The following is a 22052-nucleotide window of genomic DNA, read 5'->3' as shown; positions in this document are numbered from 1 at the left end:
CTACATGTGACTCCAGAGCCACAGCAATGTGGTTGACTCTTAACTTCCCTCTGAAATAGCTTAGCATGCCACACAGTTCAAGAGCAAATTAGGGACAGGCAACAAATGCTGGACTTGCCAGTGATGTCCACATCCCATGAAAGAATTTAAAAAATGCAAAACATCAATTGGCATTCAATAAGCTTTATTTTTAGTCACAATTTTATGTAGGAATATTAGTCAAGGCCCCAGAGAATCAATATCTGTAGAGACCTCTTTAATGTGGAGATGCCGGTGTTGGACTGTCTTGGCTGGAGACAATACACATCTCTTCAACCTGTGCTTAACCCTCTCTGCACTCACATTGTCTGTACTTTTAAGATTTGATTACCTGTAAAGACTCGCATTCCAACCATTATCTTGTAAATTGAGTTTGTGTCTTTATATGAACTCCCACTAACCTGATGAAGGAGCAGCGCTCTGAAAGCTAGTGGCTGGTGCTACCAAATAAACCTGTTGGACTTTAACCTGGTGTTGTGAGGCTTCTTACTGTGAGACCTCTTTACCCAGAGAGTGGTGAGAATGTGGAATGCACCAGATGCATTGATGTGTTCAACAGGAAGCTAGATAAATGCAGCAGGAGAAAGGAATCGAATGGCATGTTGATGGGTTTCCATGAAAAACAATGCTTTGGTGTGGAGCATAAACACCAGCTTGGATCTGATGGGCTGAATGGCCTATGTCTGTGCTGTAAATACTTTGTAAAGAACTGCTTGTTATTCTTCAAATAACCCTGAGGGAACTCCTGTTACCTGAACATTCGGATTATACAAAAATCTTTGGTGATGGAGCATTCTTTAGTATCTGCACTGATGTAACAGCTGAGTTTGTTTTATTCTTTGACAGAATGTGAGTGTCACTGACTGGCCAGCATTTATTGCCCATCCCTAGTTGCCCTTGATAAGATGGTGATGAGCTGCCTTCTTGAACCATTGCAGTCCATGTGGTGTAGGTACACCCACAGTGCTCTTAGGGAGGGAGTTCCAGGATTTTGACGCAATTCCTGAAAATGAGAGCTCAAATCCCCACTGTTGAATTGGAGGAAAGCAATGAAATCTATCAAACTGAACGGATATTGTTGTCAGCTATTGATGTGTGCTGTGTTCTACACAAATCTTTGAAGCTGGCAGGACTATTTATTTTGTTACTATTGTAAACCACTAGTTAGACCTCAGCTGGAGAATTGCATCGAATTCAGGTCACTGCATGCAGGGTAATAGGAGAGGGTGCAAGGGAGATAGAACCATAGAAAAGTTACAGCACAAAAGAAGGCTATTCAGCCCATCTTGCCTATGCCAGCCCTAGCACACCCAAGTGTCTTTTCTAATCCCATCTTCCTGCACCCGGCCCATAGCCCTGTATTTTACAGCACTTAAGGTGCAGATCCAGGTACTTTTTAGAAGAGTTTAGAGTCTCTGCCTTCACCACCAACTTGGGCAACGAATTCCAGACACCCACGTAAAAAGGTTTTGCGTAAAAAAGTCCTTTTTCATGTCCACTCTACAACTACTTTTCAGGAATATTCTTACACAGAGAGACTGGAGAGAAGCTGTGACTGGTCTCAATAAACAGCACTAACAATCCTCAGGTGAGCTTCCCACTCATATCATGCTATTGGGATTCAGGTAAAGCGTGTACCATTCACTGTTTTTGCAATCTGTGGCCAATTCATTCAGGATTTTGGAGGTGAGGTTAAGAAGAAGTTTCAAATTTGCATTAAGCTTATTATTTCCATTGAAACTTGGGATTGCAGCATCAAGAGCAAGGTTATATATCCAGCAAATAGGGATGGTATGAGAATAGGGCAGGAAAGTGGAGCGGAGCTGGAAACTATGCTACGATTTTACTGAATCCTGAGTAGGCTTGAGATGCCAAATGACCTGTTCCTATGTTCTCATCACAGGAGGAGGTTGAGGAGAGTTTTAAGGTGTTTGAAATGGACAAGGTCTGGAACAAACTGCCAGAGGTAGTAGCAGAGGCCAGTACAATTTTGTCTTTTAAAAAGCATTTAGACAATTACATGGGTAAGATGGGTATAGAGCGATATGGGCCAAATGCGGGCAATTGGGACTAGATTAGGGATTTTAAAAAGAAGGCAGCATAGACAAGTTGGGCCGATTGGCCTGTTTCCATGCTGTAAAACTCTATGATTCTATGAGGTACTCGGGGAAATTATTCCTACTGGCAGGAAGCTACAGATTTAAGATAGTTATCTAAAAAGTCAGCAAGGCAATAAGGAGCAATTTGTTTATTTTAGTGAGTTATGATCTGGAATTACTGTCTGAAGGGTAGTGGGGACAGATTAATTCAGAATTTTCAATAGGGGCTTGGACAAATACTTAAAAGGAAAACTTTACAGTGCTTTGGAGAACAGGCAGGTCTAACTGGCTGAAGGTTCTGTCCAAGAGCCGGTACAGGTTCAGTGGACTGAATAGCTTCCCTCTATCTTTTGATTCTGTGAGCGGTTACAGCTGTGAAGAATCACCTGAAGTTAAAGCTTTATTTAATATTAGGGCTGGGAAGCAAGTTTAATGACCTAATTAATGTTCAAGATTATGGAGTGAGTTAAAGTGCGATTGTTTCCGCTGATTGACGAGTTTACAGAAAGTACATGATCATAAGTGGGAAATCAAGATAAGATTCTTTACAAAGAGGGTGGTTAGAATGAGGAATCTGTCCCAAGCTACCATTGAAACAGAGTCAATAAATACTTTAAAAAATAGAATTAAGACAGCTAAGATAAATAAAAGGGAGATCAGTGAGATTAGACAAGGCAGTTTGAGGGAAAAAAACCTCAATGGTAGAAGGTGAAATAGATTGATCTGGGATTTTTTCACCTTGCATTTCCAATATTCCTAATCACTGGATTCATTCAGGTGGTCCACCCAGGCTCAGATCAGGCAGGCTGATCTCTCAGGCTAGGGTAGAGTCAACGATCAGGCAGGTTGATCTCTCAGACTAGGGTAGAGTCAATGATCAGGTAGATTGACCTCTCATGCTAGGGTAGAGTCAATGATCAGGGGTAATCAATGAGGTTTAACCGAAGTGTTGCCTGATGCAATTTTTCAAAGCCATCTCGGCCTTTTGGCTAAGGTTCACTAGAATGATTCCAGAGATGAGGGGTTTGTCGTATGAAGAGAGATTGAACAGTTTAGGTCGATACTCTCTGGAATTTAGAAGAATGAGGGGAGATCAAATTGAGGTAAACAAGATGATAAAATGTATGGACAAAGTAGATGTGGAGCAGATGCTTCCTCTTGTGAGGCATTCTAGGATGAGAGGTCATAGTCTAAGAATAAGGGGTAGCAAATTTAAAACAGAGTTGAGGAGAAACTACTTCCTCCAAAGGGTTGTGAATCTGTGGAACTAACCCAAAGTGCAGTGGATGCTAAGTGAGCAAATTTAAGGAGGAGATTTTTAATTGGTAATGAGTTTAAGGGTTATGGGGAGGAGACAGGAAAATGGGGATGAAGAGCATATCAGCCATGATCAAATGGTGGTGCAGACTCGATGGGCCGAATGACCTAATTCTGCTCCAATGTCTTATGAACTAAGATGAAACATCTGATTAAGCCTGGGATGGGATGCAATGTCTCATTGTATCAGCTTGGATCTTGTTCCTTTTGCGGAGACCATAAATTGGATTAAATTTTAACTTTTTTTGGATGGAATAATTTTTTTATTAGTTACTGTACTTTAACGTTGTACAATTTAATTAAAAGGCGCAATAATGAATTCTGTCAAGGCATCTACCAGTTTGGGAGATAGAAAATGCATTGCCTGCTTAGGGGTGGATGTAAAGTGAATAGAACTAGTCTTCTTGAGACAGAACCTTCCTTCTTGTTTTACCTCATAATATCTGATAGAATTCGGAGGGGTTTTTTTTGCTCTTTGCTTTAACTGTCTGGCGTTTTAACAATCAACACCCTCCACCCCCAGTGAGAAAAGGTCCCCACACCCCTTGGCCCCTGCACAGTTTCGGAAGGAATTGACCGATGCTGCGCTGCCCACGTTGAGACTTGGGGTTATATAAAGGGGTGTTGATGTTTGTGCACAGACCTTGCATGTGCTCAATGACGCATTAGGTCAGAACCAGCAAGAACAGGTTGGTGGATGGACATTTAATTGTTTGGCAGATCAGCCCCTGTAACGTTTTCCGAAATGTTGAGATTTAGCGGTTGCACAGTTTGCGTGGCCTACACACGTACCATTTCATCTAATTGTGTCGAAATGGACATTAATCACTTTTGCAACCCGGGAATCCTTTTATTTGGTGCTTTAAAGAGACCTTCAATTGTACTTGGAAGAACTTCGGACTGGGAGCCTGTCTAAACACACAGTAAACTTGGACGGCCAGTTGTCCTTTTTGTCGGCTTCGTTCTCCTTCTCTATCGGGTACTTTACACAGTGACTGTCCCTGTCTGGGTTGTGACTCTGAAGCTGCCAGGTTGCTCATGTTTGACCAGTATCGCAGCTCAGTGTCTGCCCCTCCTTGCACACTGCATGGGTGATGGTGGACAGACACCATTGTGATTAGGAGCCAGAACCCCACCCGGGTGAATTGAATTTTTATTCTACCTTGCTTTATCCAGCAATGTAGAGATGAAACTACTTGACGTAGAGTTGTATAAATTACGGAATCATTTTGTCCTGTTGTTGGTGACAGTTAAATCATAAAAGGCAATATTGTACCAGACTCAAAAACCACTCTAAAAGTCTGAACTGGAAGTAACATTTTCTAGGCTGACACATCTTTAAGTTTGTGGAGATTTAATGGGGATATATTTATAAAGGCTATTTCACCCATCCCAAAATTCAAAGCATTGTTAACAGAGTTGGCTTAACTGAAAGTATTATTGGAGTTTGAATTTTGATACAGGAAGGGGGTTCCACCTCTGTGTACATACTCTACATGTGTGTGGTCTCCTGCAGGAAGGTATATTTTAATGTAGGGAACTTCTGTGTCCGCTGAATACATTATTTTTTTTCTCCCTTTCAGAATTGTTTTCGTAAAACTTCTGTTATAAAATTCTAAATGCCCATGCCTTAATATTTTGCACAGATGATGGCGAATATCTTGTTGACCTCGGCTAATAAGTTGGCATTCGACGCATGGGTAGAAGCAACGGGTATCAGTCTGGTCCAAATTAATGGGCAAAGGAAGTTTGGCGGACCACCTCCAGGTTTGTCACAAGACATGTTCTCTTAACTCACACACTGCCTGCTGCCAATGTAATTTCCCATTTTCTTTTACAATCCCAAACCGATCAGACATCCATTCGATTGCTTTTGAGTTTGAAGGTACCATGCAGAATGACCTTTGCTTTGGACCATAGGAACAGGAACATTCAGCTCCTCGAGCCTGGTCTGGCAATTGTTTATGGCAGGTTTGTATATTCACTCTATGTACCCGCCTTGGCTCCATGTTCCTTCATGAAAATCATTTTGAACAGATCCCCAGCCTCAGTAGATTTAGTTGTTTTGTGGGGGGAGGTTTCCAGATTTCCAGCACCTTCTTTAAGTTAATGTTTGTTTATTAGTGTCACAAGTAGGCTTACGTTCGAATTATACACTGCAGAAGGAGACCATTCGGCCCATCGAGTCTGCACCAAACACAATCTCATCCAGGCCCTACCCCCATAACCACATGCATTTACCCTGCTCGTCCCCCTGACACTCGGGGACAATTTTAGCTTAGCCAATCCATCTAACATTAACACTGCAGTGAAGTTACTGTGAAAATCCCCTGTTTGCCACACTCCAGCGCCTGTTTGGGTACACTGAGGGAGAATTTAGCATGGCCAATGCACCTAGCCTGCATGTCTTTTGGAATGTGGGAGGAAACCAGAGCACCCGGAGGAAACCCAGGCAACCACTGGGAGAATGTGTAGACTCCACACAGACAGTGATCTGGCATAGTAGTTAGCACTGCTGCCTCACAGTGCCAGGGACCCGGTTTGATTCCTGGCTTGGGTCACTGTCTGTGTGGAGTTTACACGTTCTCCCCGTGTTTGCATGGGTTTTCTCCGGGTGCCCCTGGTTTCCTCCCACAGTCTGAAAAACCGTGCTGGTTAGGTGCATTCACCTGAACAGGCGCTGGAGTGTGGCGACTAGGGAAATTTCACAGTAACTTCATTGCAGTGTTAATGTAAGCCTTACTTGTGACTAATAAATAAACTTTAAAACCTTTGTCCAAGTCGGGAATTGAATCCGGGTCCCTGGTGCTGTGAGGCAGCAGTGCTACTCCCTTTATGTTTTCCTGAAGAACCTTTTGTTGATGTTTTGTCTGCACTTCAGTCCCACGCTCCTGATCTACGGACACCTGGTGCGGAGAGGGGAGGGTCGGGATGGCGACCTCCTCGTGAACCTGCTCCTGGGCCTGGCGAAACGCGCCATTTACCGGTCCAGGCTGCGGGCGATCGAGGGGGCCGTCCATCCTGACTGTCTTCCCCTCTACCGTGGCTACGTTCGCGGCCAGGTGTCCCTGGAGAGGGAGCATGCGGTGTCCACGGACGAGGTTGACGCTTTCCGCGCCCGCTGGGCACCGCAGGGGTTGGGGTGCATTATTGACCCCAATAATCACATTTTAATTTGATGTTTTTAAGTTTCCTTTGTACTTTGATTTCTGTTCGGGCTGTTCCCCCTCCTTTTTGGGGAGCTGCCCCTTTTACTTTGTCCTGATTTAATCTGAGTTTGTTTACTTGGTTTCGTTTGACCTAAAAAGAGGGCAGCAGTGCTTACCCACTGTGCTGCCCAGTATATGAAGAAGTGCTTTCTGAATGACACTTTGAGCATGCTAATTTTAAAGTTATTTCCCCCTTGCTCTCAGCAGGGAAAGTAGCTTACTTACCTTTATCTACACTGTCAATTCTTTGTCTTCAACACCTTAATCGTCCATACACCAGGAAATACAAGGCCAGTTGCTGTGATCTGTTCTCATTTCTTTAGCCTTGTTAGACCTCAGTAAATGGTCTGAATTGGCTGAGAAACAGGTGGAGAATGCCCGGGTGCAATCCTGCTATCGCTTTTACATCAAAGCAATTTCGGTGGGTGCCTTTCAAAAGTAAAGTGGCAGCAGAGATTTTGGAGTGAGGTGCTTCTCTAATTTTTGAAATTCAGGGTGGCTACCTCTAGCAAGCGGTGGCCACATACCACAAAATAATAAAATAAAACCTACTAGTAATGCAAGGAGTTGAGTAATATGATAAAAATGTTAAACCAAGGAAATAAGAGAGAAATGTTAGATTCTCAGCTCCTAAATGCTCAGTGATCAAGTCTCTTGGATTGCCAGTGGGAATAGCTATTTTCATGTGATGTCAGAGCTAATGGTCTCGTGATGAAGGGGAGATGTGTATCAAATCGTATTTATGTTGATTCAGCGATGTGCAGTTTTGTCTCCGTGTCATAAGAACATAAGAAGCAGGAGTAGGCCATCTGGCCCCTCGAGTCTGCTCCGCCATTCAATAAGATCATGGCTAATCTTTTCATGGACTCAGCTGCACTTACCCGCCCGCTCACCATAACCCTTAATTCCTTTACTGTTCAAAAAGGAGACTTGAGCACAAAGATCAGGCTAACCGTGAGACAATAAATCAAATCCCTGCCTGAGCCCTCCAGTGGAGGTTCAGAAAGTTCTATGAGCAGGAGATTCTCCCTGGTGCCCTGGTCAATATTTATTCTTTCACCAATGTCACTCAAACAGATTGTCTGATCATTATTACAGTGGAGATAATCCGCATTGGACAAAAATAAGATCCAGAATACTTTCTAAATGCTGAAAAGTTTCTCGAGGCCTAGGAAAAACTAGGGACGTTAATTTACCATCATAGATTTTGTTTTCATTCGGAGATGTGGACATCGCTGGCTAGGCCAGCATTTATTGCTCTCAAGAAGGCGGTGGTGAGTAGCCTTTTTGAACCACTGAAGTCCATATCGTGTAGAAATATCACACACACACATTGATTTTTGTTTTCAGTGTTAATTGAGTGCTGTTCTTTATCTCCAGAGAATATAAATAAGTTATGCAACAGCTTTACAAAGGCCTGGTTGAGGCACTCTTCCAGTTCCCACTCTTATCCTCCCCAAAAGGTGTGGTGCTATGTTGATCTTGGAGGGAATGCCATGTAGGCTTACTGGAATGATCCTCCGATTCCAAAAGGTTAAATTACAAGGAGTGACTGTGCAGCATTTTTAAATTCCTGGAATTCGGAGCATGAAATGTCGATTTTGATCAATATTGTGATGAGCTGTTGATGTGGATATGGCGAAAGGCTATTCCCACAGTTGCGAAGGTCCGAGATTGGGGTCATAAACTAAAAATTAGAGCCAGACTTTTCCGAGGGAAGTAGGGAAACATCTCGACAGGTCAATGTTTGTAGCTCTTTATGAATGGCAGTTGATGCTAATTGATGTTAGATTTCAGATTTAAATTGGCAGGGGTATGAGAAAAGGTGGGTAACCAGAAAGCTGGTTAGCAGGTAGGAAGCCAAGAGTTGGCATAAATGGGTCTTTTTCTGATTGGCAGTCAGTGACTAGTGGGGTTCTGTAGGGACCTGTGCTAGGATCCCAATTGTTCACATTATATATTAATGATTTGGAAGAGGGGACTGAATGTTTTATCCCCAAATTTGCAGATGATACAAAGTTGGCTGGGAGGGTGAGCTGTGAGGAGGATGCAGAGATGCTTCAGCATGATTTGGACAGGCTGAGTGTGTGGGCATCTGCAGGGCAGATGTAATTAAATGTGAGGTTATCCACTTTGGTAGTAATAATAGGAAGACAGATTATTGCTTTAATGGATGTAAATTGAGAAAGTTGGATACTCAACGAGACCTTGGAGTCCTCATGCATCAATTGCTGAAAGTAAGCACGCAGGTACAGCTGGCAGTAAAGAAGGCAAATGGTACGTTGGCCTTTATAGCGAGATGATTTGAGAATAGGCATAAGGATGTTTTGCTGCAATTGTATAGAGCATTGGTGAGACCACACCTGGAGTATTGTGGGCATTTTTGGTGTCCTTATCTGAGGGAGGATGCCCTTGGTATAGAGGGAGTATAGTGAAGATTTACCAGGCTGATTTCTGGGTCTGACATATGAGGAGAAACTAAATCGGTTAGGATTATATTCACTGGAGTTTAGAAGAGTGTGAGGGGATCTCGTAGAAACTTATGAAATTCTAACAGGGTTAGACAGGGTAGATTCAGAAAAAATGTTTCCAATGGTGGGTGAGTCCAGAGCTAGGGGGCCATAGTTTGAGGATAAGGGGTAAACCTTTTAGAACTGAGGTGAGGAGAAATTTCTTCATCCAGAAGATGGTGAATGTGTGGAATTCACTACCATAGAATGTCGTTGAGGCCAAAACGTTGCCTGATTTCAAGAAGAAATTAGATATAGCTCTTGGGGCTAAAGGGATCAAGGGATATGGGGGGAATCAGGATATTAAATTTGATGATCAAAGTGAAAGATGGAGCAGACTCAAAGGGCCGAATGGCCTACTCCTAGTTTCTATGTATGTTTCTATACAGGGTTAGGCTGCAGATCAGACCTAATCTCATTGTGGTGCAATACACTCTATGGGCTGAATGGCCTTTTCCTGTGTTTCTGTGTCATGTGTTGGCCCTTGTGCAAAGTAAGAACATAGAACATAGAACAGTACAGCACAGAACAGGCCCTTCGGCCCACGATGTTGTGCCGAGCTTTATCTGAAACCAAGATAAAGCTATCCCACTCCCTATCATCCTGGTGTGCTCCATGTGCCTATCCAATAACCGCTTAAATGTTCCTAAAGTGTCTGACTCCACTATCACTGCAGGCAGTCCATTCCACACCCCAACCACTCTCCGCGTAAAGAACCTACCTCTGATATCCTTCCTGTATCTCCCACCACGAACCCTATAGTTATGTCCCCTTGTAATAGCTCCATCCACCCGAGGAAATAGTCTTTGAACGTTCACTCTATCTATCCCCTTCATCATTTTATAAACCTCTATTAAGTCTCCCCCTCAGCCTCCTCCGCTCCAGAGAGAACAGCCCTAGCTCCCTCAACCTTTCCTCATAAGACCTACCCTCCAAACCAGGCAGCATCCTGGTAAATCTCCTCTGCACTCTTTCCAGCGCTTCCACATCCTTCTTATAGTGAGGTGACCAGAACTGCACACAATATTCCAAATGTGGTCTCACCAAGGTCCTGTACTCTTGCAGCATAACCCCACGGCTCTTAAACTCCAACCCCCTGTTAGTAAAAGCTAACACACTATAGGCCTTCTTCACAGCTCTATCCACTTGAGTGGCAACCTTTAGAGATCTGTGGATATGAACCCCAAGATCTCTCTGTTCCTCCACAGTCTTCAGAACCCTACCTTTGACCCTGTAATCCACATTTAAATTAGTCCTACCAAAATGAATCACCTCACATTTATCAGGGTTAAACTCCATTTGCCATTTTTCAGCCCAGCTTTGCATCCTATCTATGTCTCTTTGCAGCCTACAACAGCCCTCCACCTCATCCACTACTCCACCGATCTTGGTGTCATCAGCAAATTTACTGATCCACCCTTCAGCCCCCTCCTCTAAGTCATTAATAAAAATCACAAAGAGCAGAGGACCAAGCATTGATCCCTGCGGCACTCCGCTAGCAACCTGCCTCCAATCCGAAAATTTTCCATCGACCACCACCCTCTGTCTTCGATCAGACAGCCAGTTACCTATCCAATCGGCCAACTTTCCCTCTATCCCACACCTCCTCACTTTCATCATAAGCCGACCATGGGGGACCTTATCAAACGCCTTACTAAAATCCATGTATATGACATCAACTGCCCTACCTTCATCAACACACTTAGTTACCTCCTCAAAAATTCTATCAAATTTGTGAGGCACGACTTGCCCTTCACTAATCCGTGCTGACTATCCCGGATTAATCTGCATCTTTCTAAATGGTCGTAAATCCCATCTCTAAGGACCTTTTCCATCAATTTACCAACCACTGAAGTAAGACTAACCGGTCTATAATTACCAGGGTAATTTCTATTCCCTTTCTTAAACAGAGGAACAACATTCGCCATTCTCCAGTCCTCTGGCACCATCCCCGTGGACAGCGAGGACCCAAAGATCAAAGCCAAAGGCTCTGCAATCTTATCCCTTGCCTCCCAAAGAATCCTAGGATACATTTCATCAGGCCCAGGGGACTTATCGACCTTCAGTTTATTCAAAACTGCCAGGACATCCTCCCTCCGAACATCTATTTCCTCGAGCCTATTAGCCTGTAACACCTCTTCCTCAAAAACATGGCCCCTCTCCTTGGTGAACACTGAAGAAAAGTATTCATTCATCACCTCGCCTATCTCTACTGACTCCATACACAAGTTCCCACTACTGTCCTTGACCGGCCCTAACCTCACCCTGGTCATTCTTTTATTCCTCACATAAGAGTAAAAAGCCTTGGGGTTTTCCTTGATCCGACCCGCCAAGGACTTCTCGTGTCCCCTCCTAGCTCTCTTAAGCCCCTTTTTCAGCTCATTCCATTCCTTGCTAACTTGTAACCCTCAATCGAGCCATCTGAACCTTGTTTCCTCATCCCTACATAAGCTTCCCTCTTCCTTTTCACAAGACATTCCACCTCTTTCGTGAACCATGGTTCCCTCACTCGGCCATTTCTTCCCTGCCTGACAGGGACATACCTATCAAGGACATCCAGTATTTGCCACATGTTCTACATTGTAACAGTGACTACGTTTAACACTACAGAAATACATGCCTTTTAGTATTCTTATTTGTCATTTGGCTCTTTGGACAAGTTAGACTTTAGATGTTCCCATTTATTCTGCAGGTTGGACTGGTCCCCCTCCTCTCACTGGATCTGAGGTCTTCATTGGCAAACTCCCCCAGGACCTCTACGAGGACCAGCTAATCCCGTTGTTTCAGTCAGTTGGTAAACTCTACGAGTTCCGTCTCATGATGACATTCAGTGGTGAGAACCGAGGGTTTGCATATGCCAAGTATGCCAATCGCTGGTATGCCCAGTGCGCCATTGCAATGTTCAATGGCTACCAAATCCGTGAGGGGTTCCCCATTGTGGTGTGCAGAAGCACTGAGAAAAATGAGCTGTGTGTCAGAGGCATCCCATGGGGGAAGCAAAGGCTGGAGGTACTGGAGGTGCTGAAGGAAGTGACGGAGGGAGTGATGGACTTGTCACTCCACCTGAACACGGAGCGGAGGAAGAAGATGTCGATGCTTGCTATTGTCAAGTATGAGAATCATCGAGCTGCAGCAATGGCAAAGAAGAGGCTTGTAGAAGGTAGAGTTCCCTCTGTTTTTAGAATATCAGTGTTAACTATTTTGGAAGCGTCAGCTAAATAGTAAGGTCCAAATGGTCAACAGCAACTTGACTCGTTTGGCATTGCCTTGACTAATTTTGGTATCAGTGTTACACCATGGTCAGAATGAATTCATTATACTCGGTGAATAACAGCAATGAAGGATAATTCCGGCTAGTACAATGATTAGAATATAGAACTGTCAGATGGAGTACTTTGTGCAAATGGCAGAGATGTCTTAGTGACTGACCATGTCCAGAAGGACTGAACCTGTGGCAGTTGGTGAATGAACTAGCTTGGTTTTCTGTCGCAAGAACTGGACGACATTTCAAGCTTCGGCTGATAAGTGGTAAGTAGCTGTTGCGCCACTTAAGTGCCAGATAATGATCATCTCCAACAAGAGAGAGTTGAACCATTTCTTCTTGCTATCATCTACAAGGTGCATAGAACATAGAACATAGAAAGCCACAGCACAAACAGGCCCTTCGGCCCACAAGTTGCGCCGATCACATCCCCACCTCTAGGCCTATCTATAGCCCTCAATCCCATTAAATCCCATGTACTCATCCAGAAGTCTCTTAAAAGACCCCAACGAGTTTGCCTCCACCACCACCGACGTCAGCCGATTCCACTCACCCACCACCCTCTGAGTGAAAAACTTACCCCTGACATCTCCTCTGTACCTACCCCCCAGCACCTTAAACCTGTGTCCTCTCGTAGCAACCATTTCAGCCCTTGGAAATAGCCTCTGAGAGTCTACCCTATCCAGACCTCTCAACATCTTGTAAACCTCTATCAGGTCACCTCTCATCCTTCGTCTCTCCAGGGAGAAGAGACCAAGCTCCCTCAACCTATCCTCATAAGGCATGCCCCCCAATCCAGGCAACATCCTTGTAAATCTCCTCTGCACCCTTTCAATGGCTTCAACATCTTTCCTGTAATGAGGTGACCAGAACTGCGCGCAGTACTCCAAGTGGGGTCTAACCAGGGTCCTATAAAGCTGCAGCATTATCTCCCGACTCCTAAACTCAATCCCTCGATTAATGAAGGCCAGTACGCCGTACGCCTTCTTGACCGCATCCTCCACCTGCAAGGCCGATTTAAGAGTCCTATGGACCCGGACCCCAAGGTCCTTCTGATCCTCTACACTGCTAAGAATGGTACCCTTCATATTATACTGCTGCTTCATCCCATTGGATCTGCCAAAATGGATCACCACACACTTATCCGGGTTGAAGTCCATCTGCCACTTCTCCGCCCAGTCTTGCATTCTATCTATGTCTCGCTGCAACTTCTGACATCCCTCCAAACTATCCACAACACCACCTACCTTGGTGTCGTCAGCAAACTTACCAACCCATCCCTCCACTTCCTCATCCAGGTCATTTATGAAAATGACAAACAGCAAGGGTCCCAGAACAGATCCCTGGGGCACTCCACTGGTCACTGACCTCCATGCAGAGAAAGACCCCTCCACAGCCACTCTCTGCCTTCTGCAGGCAAGCCAGTTCTGGATCCACAAGGCAACAGCCCCTTGGATCCCATGCCCTCTCACTTTCTCAAGAAGTCTTGCATGGGGGACCTTATCGAACGCCTTGCTGAAGTCCATATAGACCACATCCACCGCTCTTCCTTCGTCAATGTGTTTGGTCACATTTTCAAAGAACTCAACCAGGCTCGTAAGGCACGACCTGCCCTTGACAAAGCCGTGCTGACTACTTTTGATCATACTAAACTTCTCTAGATGATCATAAATCCTGTCTCTCAGGATCCTCTCCATCAACTTACCAACCACTGAGGTTAGACTCACCGGTCGGTAATTTCCCGGGCTGTCCCTGTTCCCTTTCTTGAATATAGGGACCACATCTGCAATCCTCCAATCCTCCGGAACCTCTCCCGTCTCCATCGACGATGCAAAGATCATCGCCAAAGGCTCCGCAATCTCCTCCCTCGCCTCCCACAGTAACCTGGGGTACATCCCATCCGGTCCCGGCGACTTACCAACCTTGATGCCATTCAATAGTTCCAACACATCCTCTTTCTTTATGTCCACATGCTCGATCCTTTCTGTCCACCGCAAACCAGCAGTACAACCACCCAGATCCCTTTCCACCGTGAATACCGAGGTAAAGTATTCATTAAGCAGCTCCGCCATTTCTAACGGTTCCGCACAAACTTTTCTCCCTTCACCTTTTAAGGGTCCTATGCCTTCACATCTCATCCTTTTACTCTTGACATATTTGTAGAAAGCCTTGGGATTCTCCTTAATCTTACCCGCCAAGGCCTTCTCATGACCCCTTCTCGCTCTCCTAATTTCCTTCTTAAGCTCCTTCCTACATCCCGTATACTCCTCTAAATCCTTAACACCTCCTAGCTCTCTGAACCTTCTGTACGCCTCTCTTTTCTTATTCACCAGGTTCATCACAACCTTCGTGCACCACGGTTCCCGTACCCTACCAACACCCCCCTGTCTCATCGGAACGTTGTCATGCAGAGCTCCAGACAAACATTCCTTGAAAATCCTCCACTTTCCTTCGGTACTTTTCCCCAAGAATGCCTCCTTCCAATTTACCCGTCTAATTTCCTCCCTGATGACACTGTATTTCCCTTTACTCCAGAGAAACACTTTCCTAGCCTGCCTGATCCTATCTCTTTCCAATGCTATCGTGAAGGAGATAGAATTATGATCGCTATCCCCAAGATGCTCACCCACCGAGAGATCCTCCACCTGTCCAGGTTCATTAGCCAGCACCAGATCAAGTACAGCCTCTCCTCTAGTAGGCTTATCCACATACTGTGTCAGGAAACTCTCCTGGACACACCTAACAAACTCCTCTCCATCCACACCCCTAGCCCTAGGGATATTCCAATCTATGTTTGGGAAATTAAAATCTCCCATCACGACAACTCTGTTATTCCTACATCTCTCCAGGATCTGTTTCCCCATCTGCTCCTCAACATCTCTGTTACTATTGGGCGGCCTATAGAAAACACCCAGCAACGTTACCGACCCCTTCCTGTTCCTAACCTCCACCCACAGAGACTCCGTAGTCAATCCCTCCACGGCGTCCACCTTCTCTACAGCCGTGACACTATCCCTGATCAACAGTGCCACTCCCCCCCCCCCCCTCTCTTGCCTCCCTCCCTGTCCTTCCTGAAACATCTAAAACCCGGCACCTGAAGCACCCAGTCCTGTCCCTGAGACATCCAAGTCTCCGTAATGGCCACCACATCACAATTCGAAGCAGCAATCCACGCTCTAAGCTCATCCACTTTATTCACTACACTCCTGGCATTAAAATAGACACATCTCAGACCTTCAGCCTGAGCACTTCCCTTCTCCATCACTCGTCTAACCTCCCTCTTACCCTGTTTACATTCCTTATCTATTTGCGAGCTAACCTCCTCGCTCTCAGTCCCCTCATTTCGATTCCCTCCCCCCAACCTTTCTAGTTTAAAGTCTCTCCAGTAGCCTTAGCCAACCTTCCCGCCAGGATATTGGTCCCCCTGGGATTCAAGTGCCACCCGTCTTTTTTAAACAGGTCACACCTGCCCCTAAAGAGGTCCCAATGATCCAAGTACCCAAATCCTTGTCCCTTGCTCCAGTCCCTCAGCCACGCATTCATTCTCCACCGATTCCTGTTCTCACTCTCCCGCGGCACAGGCAGCAATCCCGAGATTACTACCTTTGCATTCCTCTTTCTCAGCTGTCTACCTAACTCCCTATATTCTCTTTTCATGACCCCTTCCCTCTTCCTACCTATGTCAGCAGTACCTATATGCATCACGACCTTCGGCTCCTCTCCCTCCCCCTTCAGGATTTCTGGGACTCGACCAGAGACATCCCGGACCCCTGCACCAGGGAGACAAACCACCATCCGAGAGTCCCGTCTGTGTCCGCAAAAACGCCTATCTGACCCCCTCACCGTAGAGTCCCCAATTAGCACTACCCTCCTTTCCTTACCCTTTTGCACTACTGGGCCAGGCTCAGCTCCAGAGACACTGCCACCGCTGCTTCCCCCAGGTGGGCTGTCCACCCCAGTAGTACTCAGACAGGAGTACTTATTATTAAGGGGCACATCCACCGGGGTGCTCACCATCAACTGAGCTTTCTCCTTCCTCACTGTTACCCAGTTACCCTCCTCCCGTGGTCCCGGTGTGACCACCTGCTGATAGCTCCTGTCAATGACCTCCTCACTATCCCTAACCCGGCGAAGGTCCTCGAGCTGCAATTCCAGTTCCCTAACATGGTCCCTTAGGAACCGCAGCTCAACACACCCAGCACAGATATGGTCGTCCGGGAGGCTAGGAGCCTCCAGGACCTCCCACATCCTACATTGGGAACAACATACTGGCCTCACACTCATAATTGCCCCTTTAAACACACAGGGGAAAAAAAAGTGAATGAAAATTTTAAACTTACCTTTCCTCCTCCTGTTTTCTCCAAAGCCCTGCTCTCACTGGGTCTTTTTTTTTAGGTTAGAGGAGGGAGGGTGGGATACTCTACAAGTGTAGAGTATCGGGATTCCTCTCTGTTCCAATTTATTGGGGAAAAAAAAAATCTCTCTCTCCCAGACCTCCCTGCGCGACCACTTCCGGGTTTAGATATTTTTAAAGAAAAAACCCGCGAAAAAGTAAGTTAAAAATAACCGCTTACCCGCAGCACTCCTCTCGCGAATCTCTCCCTCTCTGCTGCACTTCCAAGACTGCACTGCAGCAACTTCCCAAGGTTTCTTTGGACAGCACCTTCCAAACCTGTGACCTCTACCACCTGGAAGGAAAAGGGCAGCTGGCACATGGGCATAATACCATCTGAAAGTCTCTCCCAAGTCACTCATCATCCCGACTTGGAACCAAGTCACCATTCCTTCATTAGTGCTGGGCCAAAATCCTGGAGCTCAATCCCTAACAGTGCTGTAGATCTACCTACAGAACATGGGCAGCTCACCACCACCTTTTCCTGGGCAATTGGGGATGGGAATTAAAAACTGACCTTGCCAACCACTGACACAGCCATTTCATTGCTAGTTCTGGGCTTGCGTTTTGGGGAACCTTAAAAGGTTAAATTTGGCAATCCAAGTGTGATCTAGAGTGACTAGTGAATACGAAACTGAAATTGAAACATTATTTTGGCTTCATTTAATTTTGGATGCAATCCAAAACTTCAAATACACTGAAACAGAAGTGAAGAATGGCAACAATAAAAACTTTTATATTGTGTCTTATCATACCAAATGTAATTACCTTTCTGCAAATACCTTTTGATGTTTTTGCAATTACAGTTCCATTTTGTGCACCACAGTGAAATTGAATAAAGAGTTAACTGGTTTTGGCAGTGAGTAACTGAGGAAAGTTGGCAGGATCATCTGACAGATTGGAGACCTTTTCACGTGATGTAATAAGATTCCCGATAACTGAGTCTGTCTTGCTCTTTGTAGCTTATAGTTGATTAGGGTGTTGGAACTTTACCAATTGATGGTGGAGTTTCAAGTCACTTGTTATGAGACCGGGGTCAGAACTGTGGAACTTTTAATTTATTCTTTCGCGCGGTGTGGGTGTCGCTGGCTAGGCCAGCATTTATTGCCTGTCCCTAATTGGCCTTAGGAAGGCGTTAGTGAACTGCCTTTTTGAACCTCGAGTCCATGTGGTGTAGCAACATCCATAGTGCTGTTAGAGATGGAGCTCCGTGGATCACCAGGATTTAGACCCATCGACTGAAGGAACAGCAAGATGGGATGATAATATCTTGGAGTGCTGGAGAACAGCTTATTGCTGAGTATGTGTCCTTGATTCGGAACCTGGTTCTGAAAAGCAGTTGTTTCTGTTTCTCTTTCCCAAATCATAGAATCCCTACAGTGCAGAAGGAGGCCATTCAGCCCATTGGTTCTGCACCTACTCTCCAAAGGGCATCTGACCCAGGCTCAGCCCTCCTACCCTATCCTCATAACCCCATGCATTTACAATGGCTAATCCAACAAGCCTACATGTTTTTGGATACAAAGACGCAATTTATCATGGCCAATCCACCTTACCTGCACATCTCTGCAGTGTGGAGGAAACCAGAGCACTCGGAGGAAACCCACGCAGACGCGGGGAGAATGTGACAAAGTCACCCAAATCTGGAATTGAATCTGGGTCTCTGGTGCTGTGAGGCAGCAGTGCTAACTGTTGTGCCACCGTGCTGCCTGATGCTACCAGACTACCTTGGTTTTGACCTTCTGTTTTTATCTCTGATCTCCAGCATGCATAGTATTTTGATTTTATTTTGGGTTTTACCTTGCTTGCAGTGTGGCTAATTCAATAGCCATTAAAAGTTAGTTGTTAATTTCGACCATAATAATAAAAGCTGAAATTCGTGTGTGTGTTTGCTGGTAATTTCTTTTGCTTTTTCTTCGTCTCCCAGGCTGTATTGAACTCTGGGGCCAAGCCATTGAGGTTGACTGGGTGAAACCAGAAGGAAAACAGCAGAGGTTTCTCTCCAAAGCCCAGCCCAACTTCCCCCTAGCTCCCTTGCCGGCACTGACCCATGGGCTCCCTCTGCCACTGCTAAGAGGCAGTTCCACCATGTGCGCCATGCCTGACTTTGGCCACAGCCAGAGGAGATGTCCAAGTATTGGGCCTGGCAGCCAACTGACTCACCAGCTGTACCTGAAGCGGGGCCAAGGTTTGCCGAGTACGGGGTGTGATGATGTTCAACGTCTGAATGCCTACTGCATGAAGACGCAGCTCGGGACTCCAATTTATAGCATCCAAACTCTGAGTTCCGACGAGCCTTCCTTTCTGTTTAAAGTCTACTTGCCGGGAATTGGCGCATATTTCAGCGGGACGGTAACCCCGACTCCAGGTGATCTGACTTTGGGAAAGGACGTAACAATACGAGAAGCTGCGCGCCAGGTCCTCGTGTATTTAGGTGAGTAAACCTGCTTTACCTGTAGGGCTATTGGAACCCGTAACCTCTACCATCTTGGAAGGACAAGAGCAAGGCAGCACCTGCAAGTTTCCAAGTCGCACGCCATCCTGACTTGGAACTATAACGCTGTTCCTTCACTGGAAAGGTACAAAAAATAATTTAAAGGACTAATGGAATGTTGGCTTTCTCCTTGGAGGAGACTGGAATATGAAACTTGGAAGTGATGTTACCGCTATGCAAAATATCTGGTGAGGTATTCTACTTGAAGTAAGTGTGTTATGTTCGGGCAGTGTACTTCAAGAAAGAATCATAGAATCCTACAGTGCAGAAGGCCATTCGACCCATCGAGTCTGCACCAACCACAATCCCACCCAGGCCCCATTTCCATCACCCCATGTATTTCCACTGCGAGTCTCCCTGACACTAAGGGGCAATTTAGCATGGTCAGTCCACCTAATCCCCACATCTTTGGAGTGTGGGAGGAAACAGGAGCACCCAGAGGAAACCCATGCAGACGGGGAGAATCTGCAAACTCCACACAGGCAGTGACCCAAGCCAGAATTGAACCCGGGTCCCTGGCGCTGTGAGTGCTAACCACTGTGCCGTCCATTAGATATTAGTCTTTAGAGGTGATGTTGCATTAATTCATTAGAACGATACCAAGATGCACTGGATTAAATTATGGGGACAGGTGGCATGGACTTGGCTTCTAGTTACTCCAGTATAATCGGTGTTTTAGGAATTGATTGGGTGGATTAAGGGAAACTAGTGCCCCCTGGTGGTGGGAGACAGTCTAGAACAAGGGGACATAATGGCCTATCTTTTATTTTAATGTTCGGTGGGTGATGCTAAAAAGCACAGTTGGTGGAATGGAATTCTTTTGCACGCCCCCTCCCCCCCAACCCCCCTTAAAAATCAGCTTAAATTGAACATTTCAAATCTTGAGATGAATGTGAGACTAGGGCAGATAAATTAAGTAAACATACAGATCAACCAAGGTCTAAAGACTGTGTGGCCTACATTTGTTCCAACAGGAGAAGCAGATTTGGACTAGTTTGGCATTTAGATTCCTGTTCCATATGCATTTTGAAAGATTGATTGTAGAGAATTTTGATCTGCTGGGACCAGCATTTGAATTGGACATCATTAATGGAATGAGACTTTTTTCCTGTCTCAAATTCGTGCTGAATCCACCACCTCCACATTCATTAATGGGGCAGAAATTCAGCCTCATTGCTAGCCAATCTGATTGGCCAGCAGCTTTGTATAGCCCCAACAACCGCATTGGCCAGGACGGTGTCTGTGAGCAGTCTCCAGATTCAAAGTCCGGGAATAGGTAAGTGAGGGTGGGTCTCGTGATAGATGGGGAGGTGCCCAGCTGGTGAGTGGGGACAGAGGGGATGGCGTCAGGATGGAAGTCATTAATGGAGGGAGGGAGCATGCTTCCGGCTTCCGGGGGGGGGGGGGGGGGTATCCCTAGGATTAGGTGGTGTGCCTGATGTGAAAAGGGGACCCTTGAAGGAAGCCCCCACCCCGCTCCCCCATTCTCCGCTTGAGCAGGGTGAGCTGCGAGTCATCCTCCTCTGGCCCACTCCTGACTTCCTCCAGCCAGCCTTAAAATTGAAGCTGGGCAGGGTGTGGTCTTTATTGGCTGCTGAATAAGAGTCTCCGTTGGGGTGGTGGGGAGTGTGATCCCATTTGCAATAGGTACACAATAATATAACAGTAAGTGGTAGATCGGTCAAACATGTTTGTGTGTGTGTGTCTGTCCCTTGTCTGGCGAAATTGTGAACAGGTCATGAATGGGCAATAGGAAGCCCCCCCCCCTCCAATTTGCAAACCCGTTGGCACAGGACCATAAAATTCTGCCCAATGTGCTTTTTGTTGACTGATCTGTCATTTACCATTGTTATTATTGTACATCTATTGTAAATGGGGCCTCTTGATGGAATCATAAAAATGTTCACTCGCTCTGTTTGCTTTTTATACGTTTTTTTTAATGTGCTCCATCACATTCATTGTCAAAATCTGCCCAATTTCCACGGTTTCCTGCATTTGCGTAAAAGGTTTTGGACCAAGTTGCGGATAAAACCTTGGGAGCTGCCTTTTAGAATGCTGCTGTAACCAGGGAGCAGATCATTTTCCCGTAAAATGTGTATAATCCATTTGAGAAGGGTTTAAGTTGACGCTGGTTTTAGTCTTGTCTGCATAATACACCTGGGATAGAACGCTTCTTTCTACATGCTATTAATGGTTTTATTTCTGTTGCAGGTCATTCCATGGGTTTTGAAGACTTTAATCTCCCGAATGTCTCGACTCTGGAGAACCCATCTGAATGATGGGTTTCACTGTGAACTACTTCACTTTTTTGTTTCATTTCTTCTGAAACTTTTTTTTTCATTCGAGCATGACTTTACTTGTCACTGTTTAACAATATTTAAAGTTTGCCTACTCATTGTGAACTTTGCTGGGATAGTTTATTGTGCACTTAACTGGAGGTGAGTTATGTTTTAAGTGTTTGGTTATTTCTATTGGTGTTGCTTTATCTGTAGCAGCCTCTTGAGCTGAATTCCTGATGTGTTTATGGCTGGGTGATAACAAGTTCACCTCAGATGTGCAAATTTTGATATTCTGGGCAGCAACTTGGGACATGAGCATCAGAGTTTTAAATTAGGATTTTCAAAGAATGTCTAAATTCTTGTTCCTTATACTTCTTGACAATACCAGTCATTTACAAAGCCTGATCTGTTAACAATGGAGGAGCTGAAGTATTTACAAGTGCCTTTTCC

The 22052-nt window shown here is 45.4% G+C and overlaps 1 protein-coding gene across 1 annotated transcript; it reads left to right on the top strand.

The window, feature by feature from the left end:
• The first annotated feature begins 5101 nt into the window (after positions 1 to 5101).
• Positions 5102 to 21602, top strand: LOC144505633 (dead end protein homolog 1-like). The gene is made up of 4 exons (XM_078231751.1): positions 5102 to 5222; positions 11867 to 12334; positions 18757 to 19263; positions 21535 to 21602. Exons 1-4 carry the CDS (start codon positions 5102 to 5104, stop codon positions 21600 to 21602), a joined length of 1164 nt encoding a protein of 387 aa, XP_078087877.1.
• Positions 21603 to 22052: the final 450 nt, after the last annotated feature.

This window comes from Mustelus asterias, chromosome 16 (genome assembly GCF_964213995.1).
Source record: "Mustelus asterias chromosome 16, sMusAst1.hap1.1, whole genome shotgun sequence".
NCBI classification, from domain to species: Eukaryota; Metazoa; Chordata; class Chondrichthyes; order Carcharhiniformes; family Triakidae; genus Mustelus; species Mustelus asterias.
The sequence above is the reverse complement of the archived record's forward strand: the minus strand, read 5'-3'. Positions and strand labels throughout refer to the sequence as shown.

Coding starts and splice junctions, on each gene's coding strand:
- LOC144505633 (XM_078231751.1), top strand. CDS start 5,102: ATGATGGCGAATATCTTGTTGACCTCGGCTAATAAGTTGGCATTCGAC. Junction 12,335..18,756: donor AAAGAAGAGGCTTGTAGAAG/GTAGAGTTCCCT, acceptor TTCGTCTCCCAG/GCTGTATTGAACTCTGGGGC. Junction 19,264..21,534: donor CCAGGTCCTCGTGTATTTAG/GTGAGTAAACCT, acceptor TTTCTGTTGCAG/GTCATTCCATGGGTTTTGAA.